Genomic DNA, 15310 nt, shown 5'->3' with positions numbered 1-15310 from the left:
ACATAACTTACATTACTGTATTTTTGGCCTTTGAATATTGAATATTTGTCAAGGATTCTTTTTGTTTCAAACAAATTTTGTATAACTCTTCTGAAGTTAACTAATGAACATTGGCAAATAATACAAGACCATTAAATAAATCATCTTCTATTTTTCAATAACTGCATAAACTAGGGATAATTTGCATGTATATACTGCACAATGTTAATCAGTGTATCCGAGGCATTTTGTACAGCTTGCTTCAGGGGGATAAGTAAATATGGATCACACAGTGAAATGTTGCAATAAAGGCAACAGAAGCTTGTTCCTAAATTTCATAAACTGAAGCATCATCCACCAATGATTAAAAATTCGTATTTTCATATCGAGCTAAAATTTTTCTTTAATAGGTGTAAAAAATTTAAGTTTCTACATCATGAGTTCAGTATTCTAGGCGGCAAATCGACATGTCTCTATAAATATTGAGGTGCTGATGTATTTTGAGATGGAGGCAATCAGAGAACTTGACTGGGGGTTGTGGACAGTGCTTAGCACACAGGTGTCGCACACCACACTACCCAGGGCCTGCCTTGGCTGGTGGCTCTTCTGGACAGCAGGGAACTTTGAGACCACTCCCCGAGGACCCAGGGCGCCCCAAGAGACAGCGGGTTGGAAGCCGGTACAGAGTGGACAGAAGTAGAGACGGCGGGAGCTGCGGGTGGCGGCAGCAGCGCCCAGGGTCCGTGGCCCTCGGGTCCTCTGGGCTGCGGGACGCAGAGACTTTCAGGAGGAGCGCGAGCGTCCCCCCTCCCCTCCTGCCTCCACGCGGGGCGCGCCGGGATCGGGGGCAGGGGGGTGGTGGTGGTCCGAGAGCGCCCCCCTCTCCCACGCGGGCCTCGCGGGGCGGTGAGTCAAGGCCGGGAGCCGAGCCGCTCTCCCCGGCAGACCCGACCGAGGCGCGGGCGGCGGCGCGCAGGACGGGGATCCGAGACGCGCTCCCGCCGCCCCAGCTGCGCCGCGCTCCCGGCCACAAGTTTGCCCCGCGTTGGCCAAGTTGCGAGTGGGGAGCCTCTCCGGGCTCCGGGGTGAGCGTCCGTCTTCTCGCTCGGGCTGGTCCGGGCATGGCCGGGCCGGGAGCGTCGCCCCACGTCTGGGGGTGGCTGCTGCTCGGAGGTTGCCTTCTCGTCGGAGCCCAGGTAAGAGTCCGTGCCCCGCGGCACCTGCTTCCCGGAGCCTCGCGGCGAGGCTTTAGGGAGACGGAGACCGAGGCGCGCTGGGCTCACGCTGACACATCCGGGCACACACACACACACACACACAGGGAGGAAGAAGAAACGGGAGGAAAAACTTTGTGATGGTAGTGGAAAATATTGATTGTGTAGTAAAAAAAAAAAAGAAAGAAAGAAAAAGAAAAAAGTTAAGTCAGTTTAGACGATGTGTGCGGGCTTATTTCACAGTGGAGCCTCTCCAATATGAAAATAACTGTTCATCCATAGATCCACTGAACCAAATAAAATGTCAGGTTTTCACTTACCTTTTTCGTTGAGTGAAAGAGTGTGACAAGTGATACTAGAGAAAGTTAATTCTGTGTTATTTCATTTTAGTTACTTCATGTTTTAACCACAGTACCATAGGGGGCGCGCTGAGACTGTCCAATGAAAGTCTAACGCGGCCAAGTCATTGATTCCTATACTGGTATGATCCAAAATAATACTGTATACACTTGGCTTTCAGATGATGAACGTTCAATTATTACAAAATACGACGCCCCCTTTAAACTACCTGTAAGTCCAGATAAGCTATTTCTGCTAAAATAAAGGATCTTAGAGAACAAAAGTCTTTGGCTTTAACCAAAATATGGTCAGAGGTTTAAAATAGACTGATTCTAAAACCAACTCCCTTGTGTTTGGTGTATTGGGTAACTACATGAGCAACAAATTTTTAAAAGTATAATTAACCTCACAATTAATTAATCTACTCTGAATTTTGCCCTGAGTTAGTGGGAGGAACATGAGTGCAGGGAAATCTATGTATCGATTTTGGTACTAAATTTACATGATAGTAGTAGAAAACAGATGGTCTTTAAAGCCTTTCTTTCTATTTCGTGAGAAACCTATAATAAATGTTTAAACACATTTCTTCCTATACGTGATGCAAATGAAGTATTGCCTTGTATGTTATTTATCAAATGTGTTCCAACTTACTTTTTCTAAGATAGTGGGAAGTCGTATTTTGTTGAGTAGAGAGAAATCACTACAGATTATATAATGTACAGTGTTTGTATTGATAACCACAATTTGCTCCTAGCTTTAAATCAAACTATAGCTTTAGATAAAACTATAGTTGTAAATTTGGGCGTCTGGGTGGCTCAGTTGGTTGAGCATCTGACTCTTGATTTCCAATCAGGTCATGATCTTACAGTTTGTAGGTTCAAGCCCTCTGTAGGCTCTGCACTGACGGTGAGGAGGCTACTTGAGATTCTCTCTCTCCCTCCCTCTCTCTCTTTGCCCCCTCCCCTGCTTGCATGCACACTTTCTCTCAAAATAAATGAGTAAACTTAAAAAAAAGAAAAATACTTTATAAAAAACTATAGTTGTAAATGACTATATTTGCAATAATAGCTTCAAACTGATGTATATTTATGGTTGTAACTTGTAAATTATTTAAAATGATAATTTTTGATGACATACAAAATGTGATCAAGTGTTTGGTGCTTCAAAAAAATCTAAATGCTAAATTAAACGTGTTTACTTATTTATTTTTTTAATATGAAATTTATTGTCAAATGGGTTTCCATACAACACCCAGAGCTCATCCCAACAGTTGCCCTCCTCAATACCCATCACCCACCCTCCCCTCCCTCCCACCCTCCATCAATCCTCAGTTTGTTCTCAGTTTTTAAGAGTCTCTTATGGTTTGGCTCTCTCCCTCTTTTTTTTGTTCCCCTCCCCCATGGACTTCTGTTAAGTTTCTCAAGATCCACATAAGAGTGAAAACATATGGTATCTGTCTTTCTCTGCCTGACTTATTTCACTTAGCATAACACTCTCCAGTTCCATCCACGTGGCTACAAAAGGCCAGATTTCATTCTTTCTCATTACCACATAGTACTCCATTGTGCATATAAACCACAATTTCTTTATCCATTCATCAGTTGATGGACATTTAGGCTCTATCCATAATTTGGCTATTGTTGAGAGTGCTGCTAGAAACATTGGGGTACAAGTGCCTCAATGCATCAGCACTCCTGTATCCTTTGGGTCAATTCCTAGCAGTGCTATTGCTGGGTCATAGGGTAGATCTATTTTTAATTTTTTGAGGAACCTCCACACTGTTTTCCAGAGCGGCTGCACCAGTTTGCATTCCCACCAACAGTACAAGAGGGTTCCCTTTTCTCCACATCCTCGCTAGCATCTATAGTCTCCTGATTTGTTCATTTTGGCCACTCTGACTGGCGGGAGGTGATATCTGAGTGTGGTTTTGATTTGTATTTCCCTGATGAGGAGTGACGTTGAACATCTTTTCATGTGCCTGTTGGCCATCCGGATGTCTTCTTTAGAGAAGTGTCTATTCATGTTTTCTGCCCATTTCTTCACTGGGTTATTTGTTTTTCGGGTGTGGAGTTTGGTGAGCTCTTTATAGATTTTGGATACTAGCCCTTTGTCCGATATGTCATTTGCAAATATCTTTTCCCATTCCGTTGGTTGCCTTTTAGTTTTGTTGATTGTTTCCTTTGCTGTGCAGAAGCTTTTTATTTTCATGAGGTCCCGATAGTTCAATTTTGCTTTCAATTCCCTTGCCCTTGGGGATGTGTCAAGTAAGAAATTGCTGCGGCTGAGGTCAGAGAGGTTTTTTCCTGCTTTCTTCTCTAGGGTTTTGATGGTTTCCTGTCTCACATTCAGGTCCTTTATCCATTTTGAGTTTATTTTTGTGAATGGTGTGAGAAAGTGGTCTAGTTTCATCCTTCTGCATGTTGCTGTCCAGTTCTCCCAGCACCATTTGTTAAAGAGACAGACTGTCTTTTTTCCATTGGATATTCTTTCCTGCTTTGTCAAAGATTAGTTGGCCATACTTTTGTGGGTATAATTCTGGGGTTTCTATTCTGTTCCATTGGTCTATGTGTCTGTTTTTGTGCCAATACCATGCTGTCTTGATGATTACAGCTTTGTAGTAGAGGCTGAAGTCTGGGATTGTGATGCCTCCTGCTTTGGTCTTCTTCTTCAAAATTACTTTGGCTATTTGGAGCCTTTTGTGGTTCCATATGAATTTTAGGATTGCTTGTTCTACCTTTGAGAAGAATGCTGGTGCAATTTTGATTGGGATTGTATTGAATGTGTAGATAGCTTTGGGTAGTATTGACATTTTAACAATATTTATTCTTCCAATCCATGAGCACGGAATGTTTTTCCATTTCTTTATATCTTCTTCAATTTCCTTCATAAGCTTTCTATAGTTTTCAGCATACAGATCTTTTACATCTTTGGTTAAGTTTATTCCTAGGTATTTTATGCTTCCTGGTGCAATTGTGAATGGGATCAGTTTCTTTATTTGTCTTTCTGTTGCTTCATTATTAGTGTATAAGAATGCAACTGATTTCTGTACATTGATTTTGTATCCTGCGACTTTGCTGAATTCGTGTATCCGTTGTAGAAGACTTTTGGTGGAGTCTATCGGGTTTTCCATGTATAATATCATGTCATCTGCAAAAAGTGAAAGCTTGACTTCATCATTGCCAATTTTGATGCCTTTGATTTCCTTTTGTTGTCTGATTGCTGACGCTAGCACTTCCAACACTATGTTAAACAACAGCGGTGAGAGTGGACAACCCTGTCGTCTTCCTGATCTCAGGGGGAAAGCTCTCAGTTTTTCCCCACTGAGGATGATATTAGCTGTGGGCTTTTCATAAATGGCTTTTATGATGCTTAAGTATGTTCCTTCTATCCCAACTTTTTTGAGGGTTTTTATTAAGAAAGGATGCTGAATTTTGTCAAATGCTTTTTCTGCATCGATTGACAGGATCATATAGTTCTTATCTTTTCTTTTATTAATGTGATGTATCACTTGAACCAGCCCTGCAGCCCAGGAATGAATCCCACTTGATCATGGTGAATAATTCTTTTTATATGCTGTTGAATTCGATTTGCTAGTATCTTATTGAGAAATTTTGCATCCATATTCATCAGGGATATTGGCCTGTAGTTCTCTTTTTTTACTGGGTCTCTGTCTGGTTTAGGAATCAAAGTAATTCTGGCTTCATAGAATGAGTCTGGAAGTTTTCCTTCCCTTTCTATTTTTTGGAATAGCTTGAGAAGGATAGGCATTATTTCTGCTTTAAATGTCTGGTAGAATTTCCCTGGGAAACCATCTGGTACTAGACTCTTATTTGTTGGGAGATTTTTGATAACTGATTCAATTTCTTTGCTGGTTACGTGTCTGTTCAAGCTTTCTATTTCTTCCTGTTTGAGTTTTGGAAGTGTGTGGGTTTTTAGGAATTTGTCCATTTCTTCCAGGTTTTCCAGTTTGTTGGCATATAATTTGTCAGAGTATTCCCTGATAATTGCTTGTATCTCTGAGGGATTGGTTGTAATAATTCCATTTTCATTCATGATTTTATCTATTTGGGTCATCTCCCTTTTCTTTTTGAGAAGCCTGGCTAGAGGTTTATCAATTTTGTTTATGTTTTCAAAAAACCAACTCTTGGTCATTGATCTGCTCTACAGTTTTTTTAGATTCTATATTGTTTATTTATGCTCTGATCTTTATTATTTCTCTTCTTCTGCTGGCTTTGGGGTGTCTTTGCTGTTCTGCTTCTATTTCCTTTAGGTGTGCTGTTAGATTTTGTATTTGGGATTTTTCTTGTTTCTTGAGATACGCCTGGATTGCAATATATTTTCCTCTCAGGAGTGCCTTCACTGCATCCCAAAGCGTTTGTATTGTTGTATTTTCATTTTCATTTGTTTCCATATAGTTCTTAATTTCTTCTCTAATTGCCTGGTTGACCCATTCATTCTGTAGTAGGGTGTTCTTTAACCTCCATGCTTTTGGAGGTTTTTCAGACTTTTTCCTGTGGTTGATTTCAAGCTTCATAGCATTGTGGTCTGAAAGTATGCATGGTATGATCTCAATTCTTGTATACTTAAGAAGGGCTGTTTTGTGACCCAGTATGTGATCTATCTTGGAGAATGTTCCATGTGCACTCGAGAAGAAAGTATATTCTGTTGCTTTGGGATGCAGAGTTCTAAATACATCTGTCAAGGCCATCTGATCCAATGTATCATTCAGGGCCTTTGTTTCTTTATTGATCCTGTGTCTAGATGATCTATCCATTGTTGTAAGTGGAGTATTAAAGTCCCTTGCAATTACCACATTCTTATCAATAAGGTTGCTTATGTTTGTGATTAATTGTTTTATATATTTGGGGGCTCCCGAATTTGGCACATAGACATTTATAATTGTTAGCTCTTCCTGATGGATAGACCCTGTGCTTATTATATAAAGCCCTTCTTCATCTCTTGTTACAGCCTTTAATTTAAAGTCTAGTTTGTCTGATATAAGGATGGCTACTTAGCTTTCTTTTGACTTCCAGTAGCATGATAAATGGTTCTCCAATGCCTCACTTTCAATCAGAAGGTGTCCTCAGGTCTAAAATGAGTCTCTTGTAGACAGCAAATAGATAGGTCTTGTATTTTTTATCCATTCTGATACCCTGTGTCTTTTGGTTGGAGCATTTAGTCCATTTACATTCAGTGTTATTATATAAAGATAGGGGTTTAGAGTCATTGTGACGTCTGTAGGTTTCCTGCTTGTAGTGATGTCTCTGGTACTTTGTGGTCCTTGCAACATTTCACTCACAGAATCCCCCTTAGGATCTCTTGTAGGGCTGGTTTAGTGGTGATGAAATCCTTCAGTTTTTGTTTGTTTGGGAAGACCTTGATCTCTCCTTCTATTCTAAGTGACAGACTTGTTGGATAAAGGATTTTCAGCTGCATATTTTTTCTGTTCCCCGCATTGAAGATTTCCTGCCATTCCTTTCTGGCCTGCCAAATTTCAGTAGAGAGATCAGTCACGAGTCTTATTGGTCTCCCTTTATATGTTAGAGCATGTTTATCCCTAGCTGCTTTCAGAATTTTCTCTTTATCCTTGTATTTTGCCAGTTTCACTATGATATGTCGTGCAGAAGATCGATTCAAGTTACGTCTGAAGGGAGTTCTCTGTGCCTCTTGGATTTCAATGCGTTTTTCCTTCCCCACATCAGGGAAGTTCTCAGCTATGATTTCTTCAAGTACACCTTCAGCACCTTTCCCTCTCTCTTTCTCTTCTGGAATCCCAATTATGTGTATATTATTATGTTTAAGTGTGTCACTTAGTTCTCTAATTCTCTCCTCATACTCCTGGATTTTTTTAATCTCTGTTTTTCTCAGCTTCCTCATTTTCCATAATTTTATCTTCCAATTCACCTATTCTCTCCTCTGCCTCTTCAATCCGAGCTGTGGTCACCTCCATTTTATTTTGCAGCTAATTTATAGCATTCTTTAGCTCCTCCTGACTGTTTCTTAGTCCCTTGATCTCTGTAGTAGATCTCTGTAGTAGATGGGACATCCAACATTTCTCTGTTAAAAAAATGATGAAAAAAAGTATCTTTTTGTTTTCAATATGTATATTGCTTACTTCATTTTTTTTCCTAGTCTTATTGTATTGGTAAGGCTCAGTACAGTGTTGAAAGGTAGTGGTTACAAGTGTGAAGTCTTACTTTAATACAGAATATCTAAAGTTCGTTTATGAAATGTATTTTGCATAACTATTTGGTAGGTATCATATCCTTTATAATCGTGATGATTTGACTAAATGTAATAAGAGTTTTGAATCACCAGAAGAGATATAATTTTGCATTTAAAATTTACAAAATTTAACTAAAAATTACAAAGAATATACCATTTATTTTGAACATATGTAAATAAGTGATATGGGCCTCCTCATCCAGATTTTGGGCAGAGCAAGAAATGACCCTTCATAACTTGCTCAATGTGACTGGCATCTAGCAGACGCCCATCAAATGTTAGATGATGTCTGTCTGGCTGTAACTATAAAAGCTATTATATACTTCAAGTTGACAGTTCTCAGCCAACAGGTCAGAACTCTTGATAAGGAAGAGATGCAAACTGGTCACTTGAATTATTTATATGGTTAGATTGCCTGTTTCCTATGAGGGAAAATTTTGAGCTACTTGTCTTGCAATGTATTTGGACCAATTGAATGGGCATGAGATACTTCTGAGCTTGCAAATGTTTCTGCTTACACTAAAAGAAAACATGGTTTCTATAGTTGCAAAAAATACTCATACATATAAGTGGGTTCCAAAATGTAACTTCTAGTGTCATCACATATTCTGGCAGCTCATTTCCTGGATGAGTATCTGCAAGATATAAAAGCCTTCAATAGCCTGTGGTTGTCACACATGCAAAACTTGAGTGCATTTTTTTCATATTGACTAACGTGGCCTAGAGCTATGTGAAAGTCTAAAGACATCTCAAGTGAAAATAATGCATGAGAAATTCTCTGGTTCTTTTTCTGCAAGATAAAAAATGTCTACTAAATCCATTTCAAGTATATCACAGAACGCCATTACCCAGCAGATTGGTCACATATTTGTAATGGCATTCTGTCTGTAGGTTTATTGCCTTTGAGAACACACACAGAAGTTGTTATATAGTTTCTTGTATCGCAAGTACTTGAGAATGTATCATTCCTCCTAAACTAGCTTGATGGTTATAACTTTGGCATTGTCCATCACCTTCTGCCATGGTGCCCCCAGGAACATTTTTGCATGCGTTTGTGGAACAAATGAACTCAATAGTCCTTGCTGATGCATCAGTAGAATTTGGTCCAGAATGTAGTTGAATAACTGGCTAATGGATTTTCCACTCTTAAAATTCTTTTTTTCCTAGGTCATTTTATTTTCAAAACAACACATTGACTGTGATGCTGAGCACAATATTTATTGTGAATGTCCAGTGAGTAAGCCATGACCCATACCCCAGAGGAGCTCAGGGGAGGACATAGATGAATTGACACTAATGCCAAGATGTGCCCTTTGCTGCCACCCTTGACTTCGGTGTCACTCTCCTTTTCCTTGTCCTTCATGTTTATCATTTATGTGTTTCTATAACTTAATTCCATGTGTGTGTGCACAGTGGATGTTATGCTTAAACCAGAGATGAAAAGGCCTACTTGATATATGTTAGGTCCTTCAGTATTTTAAATACTGTTGCTAAAATGGAAATTCATTTTCATACCACCTCTAAAAGATGTAGTCTCCTTGTGAAGGGAATTGGCCAGCAGCCTCCTTCATGTTAGATTTCTTCTCTTTGTATCTCTCCCCTCACCAAGTCTGTTCCAAAAGTTGTTCCCCAATTTGCAAATACAACCGTGTTGTCCTGTCTGAACTAATTTCTCCTTGCCCCAGGAAGATCTCACAAACTTTAACACCTTGAAACACCTTTGTTTTTACAAGATGTTTAAGATTATGTATTCAATTTATCACATTCCTCTCTGCTTTCCTGATTTTCTCTGATGTTATCTCTAATGTCCAAGAACAAATCCACCCTTTGCAACTTCTTTTTGGTCCATATCCAGATGTATTTTTATGACTATAACCGTTTATCGGAAATTAGGAATGCCAAGCTTTCATTCCAACTTTTACTCCATTGTTGAGTGACCATAGCAAGCAGTTCAAAATCCCAGGACTTCTTGGCCAGTGTTCTCCTGTGTGTGGTTCTTAAGACACATGTGGGATAGTTATGGACAATGAGGAATTGAGGTTCTAATTTTTCACTTTGGATGACTTTGCCTTATTTTTTTTGCACCAAATCAGCCTCCACATTGCACATTGCTATAAAAGGGGAGTTTCCACCAAACTGCTGTTACTTTCCAGATGCTCACGGCCATGTTAAATACCAAAAAGATGGAAATCAGCATCTCATCCAGTTTACTAAGGGAAACATTTTGGAAGCCTGGAGTAGTTGCACTTGTTACTTATGGTCATAATGGCAGATCCTACAGCCTGTCTATGTTGGCTTGGGGCTTGGTTCTCTGTTACTTCAAATTCTAAGTACCAAAGGCCTGAAGGATGTGATCTTTATGGGTTATTTGTCACATCTTTGTCAGAAAAGTACACTGATGCAGGCACTACTTTGGAAATACCCAAACAATCAAGAAATAGTAAAAATTTACAAAATAAGAATCCAGAAAAACTGGATTATGGATAATAAACCTGCTACAACCTTTAAATAAGATCTAATATTCACACTCCATCTGATCATCATCTAGGCATAAAACTTAAAAAAATTTTTTTTAATGTTTATTTTTGAGAGAGAAACAAAGCACAAAGAGGGGAAGGGCAGAGAGAGAGGGAGACACAGAATCTGAAGCAGGCTCCAGGCTATGAGCTGTCAGCACAGAGCCTGTCACGGGGCTCAAACCCATGAACCGTGGGATCACGACCTGAGCCATGAACCGTGAGATCACGACCTGAGCCAAAGTCAGACGCTCAACCAACTGAGTCACCCAAGCACCTCTAGGCATAAAACTTTTAAGAACTATAGTTCTTGGCAAATGAAGGGTATAAGAACTTTTCTTATAAAATTTTCTTTTCCTAAAAATTAGAGCTCACTGACTTTCATTGTGGGGTGTGGGCCACTTTGAAATCTCTTGTGATGAGACAGCTAAAGTTGTCTTTTGTTATGCCAGTGAGGCAACTTTTGGACTGGGCTTATGGATGGGAACTGGTTGCCAGTTGAGCTAATCATGTAATCACATGATCAGACACACAGTTGAAACTTCAAGGCCCCCCTGTCCCCACCACCACCAACACCACCTCTGGGACAAGAGAGAGGCTGGAGATTGAGTTCTATCACCAATGACCAATGATTTCATTAATATGTTTATGTAATGAAACCCAAAACCCAAGAGAACTACTCAGGAGAGCTTCCAGGCTGGTGAACATGTGGAGGTACAAGGCAAATGGCTCCCTCAGAAAGGGCATGGAAGCTTGGTGCCCTTTCCCCACTCTTTGCATCTCTTCTATCTGCCTCTTCCTAAGTTGTATCTCTTCATAATAAACCAGTAATCTAGTCAGCAAAATGTTTCTCTGAGTTCTGTGAACCACTCTGGCAAATGAATTGAACCCACAGAGCTGGTTGACCTATAACCAGTTGAATAGAAGCACAGGTGACAATCTGGGGCCAGAGGGCAGTCTAGTCTTGTAGGACTGAGCCTTTACACAATGGGACTTGGTGCTATCTCCAGGTAGACAGTAGGACTCCCCCACTCCCAGGTAGACAGTAGGACACTAGGACTCTCCCAGTGTCAGAGAACTGCTTAGTGGTTTAGGAAACTATCCTGTCACACATTGGAATTGGTGACAGAATCATAATTGGGTACAGAACTTTCAGTGACTCTCTTCAGGAGAGGATAATTGCCAAGGGCAGAGCTGTTGGTGGTCAGTACTCCCCCAAATTGGGGGTGATAAACCTTCTGTCCTGAAGAGGATATTTCTATAAAGTCTTGGGACAATAATTATAGTGGTTTTAGGTTGAAAGTGTGACAATTATTTGTTGCACATTCCACCTTTTATCTATTCACAATTGAGTGAAATTTTCTGGGAACTAAGAAAATTCATCTTTTGAGTATGAGAGTGATTTCTCTATCAAGAAAATTTGTTGTATTTTATTTTAATGACAATAAAAGTAACTTTTTATTCCACTATACTTAGGAAAGTCTTACAATTTCCTCAGTTGTTCTTGTATTCTAACTATTTAAAAAATTATTTCAGAAGTAATTACAACAGTTCCCTTATTGCAATGGGTCAGTTAATAATATGGAGCTCAGAACCCATTAACCCTTCATACTTTTGGTTCTTTTAAGTTATTTTTCTCCTTGTTTTTCTTTAAGCATCAGCCTATAACCAATTGCATAAAATATTTTTGAGAGACTTAAAATATTATTTAATTCTCATTATCTGCTTTGCTGATTGATTCATTAAAGCTCTCATTACAGATGCTGGGGACATAGTGTTGGAGATTCCAGGTGAATTCATCAACACTCAGTCCTAGAAACTATGGTGGAAGTTGAATAGCTTGAACACATACATATATAAAGAAGAATATTTGAAAGGCACTTTATTTTGATTTTGTGAGAGGTAGAACAGAGGAAACAGCCCAGCCCATTCATTCTTCTGACCTAAACTATGACATAATCAATTTGCATCATTTTAAACCACTAAATTTGTGATGATTTGTTACAACAGGAAATATATATATATTCTATAATTACTATATATATATATATAATATGATTTATATAATTATATAATATATATATATATATATTTCCAGGGTGATACCTTATCCATATTCAAATGGAATAGCATGAATGATTTGTTTCTCTGCTTTGCCTCATTTTGGGAATTCAATTATTCAATCAGAAGCCTTAGAAGCCTTATAGGCATGGTGTGAAAGCAGAATTTTATAAACAAAGACTTAGGAGAAGGAAGTCTGTGGAGTGTAATTTTATTTTGAGCATAAATTAAATATTTAAAGTCATATCTTTTCTTATCACCTATGTATCAAAACAAATCTAAATAAGCTTATTAAAATACAATAATGAGCATGATAGCATGTAAAGCACTTAAGCCCATCTGCATGGATATTACCTTCTCTGGAAGACTGATGATACTCTGTTAGATTGAGTTAATCTCTTGAGTGAAGTTGAAAATAAAAAGGTGTGTGGTTGACTTGTGTTTGAACACATAAACACACATATGCACACAAACACATACACACACATTCACACACAAAGATTTCTACAAAACAAGTGTAACCCTCTTAGTACAGTTTTATAAAATTGAGCTTGGATTAATTCAAGTAGTTATTTTAAATCAATATTGATGTGAAGAAAATCAAGGAATGATTCAGACCAAACATGGTAACTAACATTTTTTCCCCTAGATCCCGTAACTCAGTGTCTTTGTGAGGCAAAACGCAATGGTGATTAGCAAAAGTGGATGAACATATACAGGAAAAATTCAAAATTTAATAGAGAAGTAAACTTGATGATTCTTTATCAGTTTATGCAGATGTCCAATACGCATTAAATTAAAAAATTGACTTTTTTGTTTATGTATTTTGGTATAAATTACCCATTATTTATTGTATAATATAATAACAATACTATGTTTTAAGTCTGAAGCCACTACTTTCTTTTTGACTTTTCCCAGCAAGTACTCACCATCCCTGAGCCTCTTTCCTCATGTGCAATGGAAACCTTGAAAGAATGGTGTCTGGAAGAAATGAGACAACAGGTGCAAAAGCCAAAGCACGTCCAGTGTCTGTGCTCAATGGGCAGCTGCTTCATTTAGAGAGAGAGCCTTTCTCGTTATACATACTCATCTAGGTACTTAAAAAGAAAAGGTGAAAGATGATTAAGACATGTCCCCAGCTTTGGAAGAATCCACAATCTAGCAGATGGGACAGAAAACCAATCAGAGCATTAGAGTAAAGCAGATAAGTGCCAGGAGGGAGTGTATATACAAAGTGCTGTGGGGATGTGGGACAGAAGATTGCTTTAGCTTCAGGCAAAGTCAAAGAGGTTTTAAAGGAATGATGTTTCACAAATCAATGTGATACATCACATTAATAAAAGAAAAGATAAGAACCATATGATCCTGTCAATCGATGCAGAAAAAGCATTTGACAAAATTCAGCATCCTTTCTTAATAAAAACCCTCAAAAAAGTCGGGATAGAAGGAACATACTTAAACATCATAAAAGCCATTTATGAAAAGCCCACAGCTAATATCATCCTCAGTGGGGAAAAACCTGAGAGCTTTCCCCCTGAGATCAGGAACACGACAAGGATGTCCACTCTCACCGCTGTTGTTTAACATAGTGTTAGAAGTGCTAGCGTCAGCAATCAGACAACAAAAGGAAATCAAAGGCATCAAAATTGGCAATGATGAAGTCAAGCTTTCACTTTTTGCAGATGACATGATATTATACATGGAAAACCCGATAGACTCCACCAAAAGTCTTCTAGAACGGATACACGAATTCAGCAAAGTCGCAGGATACAAAATCAATGTACAGAAATCAGTTGCATTCTTATACACTAATAATGAAGCAACAGAAAGACAAATAAAGAAACTGATCCCATTCACAATTGCACCAGGAAGCATAAAATACCTAGGAATAAACTTAACCAAAGATGTAAAAGATCTGTATGCTGAAAACTATAGAAAGCTTATGAAGGAAATTGAAGAAGATATAAAGAAATGGAAAAACATTCCGTGCTCATGGATTGGAAGAATAAATATTGTTAAAATGTCAATACTACCCAAAGCTATCTACACATTTAATGCAATCCCAATCAAAATTGCACCAGCATTCTTCTCGAAGCTAGAAGAAACAATCCTAAAATTCATATGGAACCACAAAAGGCTCCAAATAGCCAAAGTAATTTTGAAGAAGACCAAAGCAGGAGGCATCACAATCCCAAGCTTTAGCCTTTACTAAAGATGTAATCATCAAGACAGCATGGTATTGGCACAAAAACAGACACATAGACCAATGGAACAGAATAGAAACCCCAGAATTATACCCACAAAAGTATGGCCAACTAATCTTTGACAAAGCAGGAAAGAATATCCAATGGAAAAAAGACAGTCTGTCTCTTTAACAAATGGTGCTGGGAGAACTGGACAGCAACATGCAGAAGGATGAAACTAGACCACTTTCTTACACCATTCACAAAAATAAACTCAAAATGCATAAAGGACCTGAATGTGAGACAGGAAACCATCAAAACCCTAGAGGAGAAAGCAGGAAAAAACCTCTCTGACCTCAGCCGCAGCAATTTCTTACTTGACACATCCCCAAGGGCAAGGGAATTGAAAGCAAAAAATGAACTATCAGGACCTCATGAAAATAAAAAGCTTCTGCACAGCAAAGGAAACAATCAACAAAACTAAAAGGCAACCAACGGAATGGGAAAAGATATTTGCAAATGACATATCGGACAAAGGGCTAGTATCCAAAATCTATAAAGAGCTCACCAAACTCCACACCCGAAAAACAAATAATCCAGTGAAGAATTAGGCAGAAAACATGTCTTCTCTAAAGAAGACATCCAGATGGCCAACAGGCACGTGAAAAGATGCTCAACGTCGCTCCTCATCAGGGAAATACAAATCAAAACCACACTCAGATATCACCTCCCGCCAGTCAGAGTGGCCAAAATGAACAAATCAGGAGACTGTAGATGCTAGCGAGGATGTGGA

General features: G+C 38.9%; 1 protein-coding gene across 1 annotated transcript in view; it reads left to right on the top strand.

The window, feature by feature from the left end:
- Positions 1-14408, top strand: part of LOC128311887 (uncharacterized) — a 45174-nt gene extending 30766 nt beyond the window's left edge. The window contains exons 5-7 of the mRNA XM_053203782.1: positions 532-1175; positions 8925-8990; positions 13253-14408. Coding sequence (XP_053059757.1) covers positions 532-1175; positions 8925-8990; positions 13253-13393 — 851 coding nt within the window. The 3' untranslated portion in view covers positions 13394-14408. The remainder of the gene's footprint in view (positions 1-531; positions 1176-8924; positions 8991-13252) is intronic.
- Positions 14409-15310: the final 902 nt, after the last annotated feature.

This window comes from Acinonyx jubatus, chromosome C1 (assembly GCF_027475565.1).
Source record: "Acinonyx jubatus isolate Ajub_Pintada_27869175 chromosome C1, VMU_Ajub_asm_v1.0, whole genome shotgun sequence".
Taxonomy (NCBI): Eukaryota; Metazoa; Chordata; class Mammalia; order Carnivora; family Felidae; genus Acinonyx; species Acinonyx jubatus.
The sequence above is the reverse complement of the archived record's forward strand: the minus strand, read 5'-3'. Positions and strand labels throughout refer to the sequence as shown.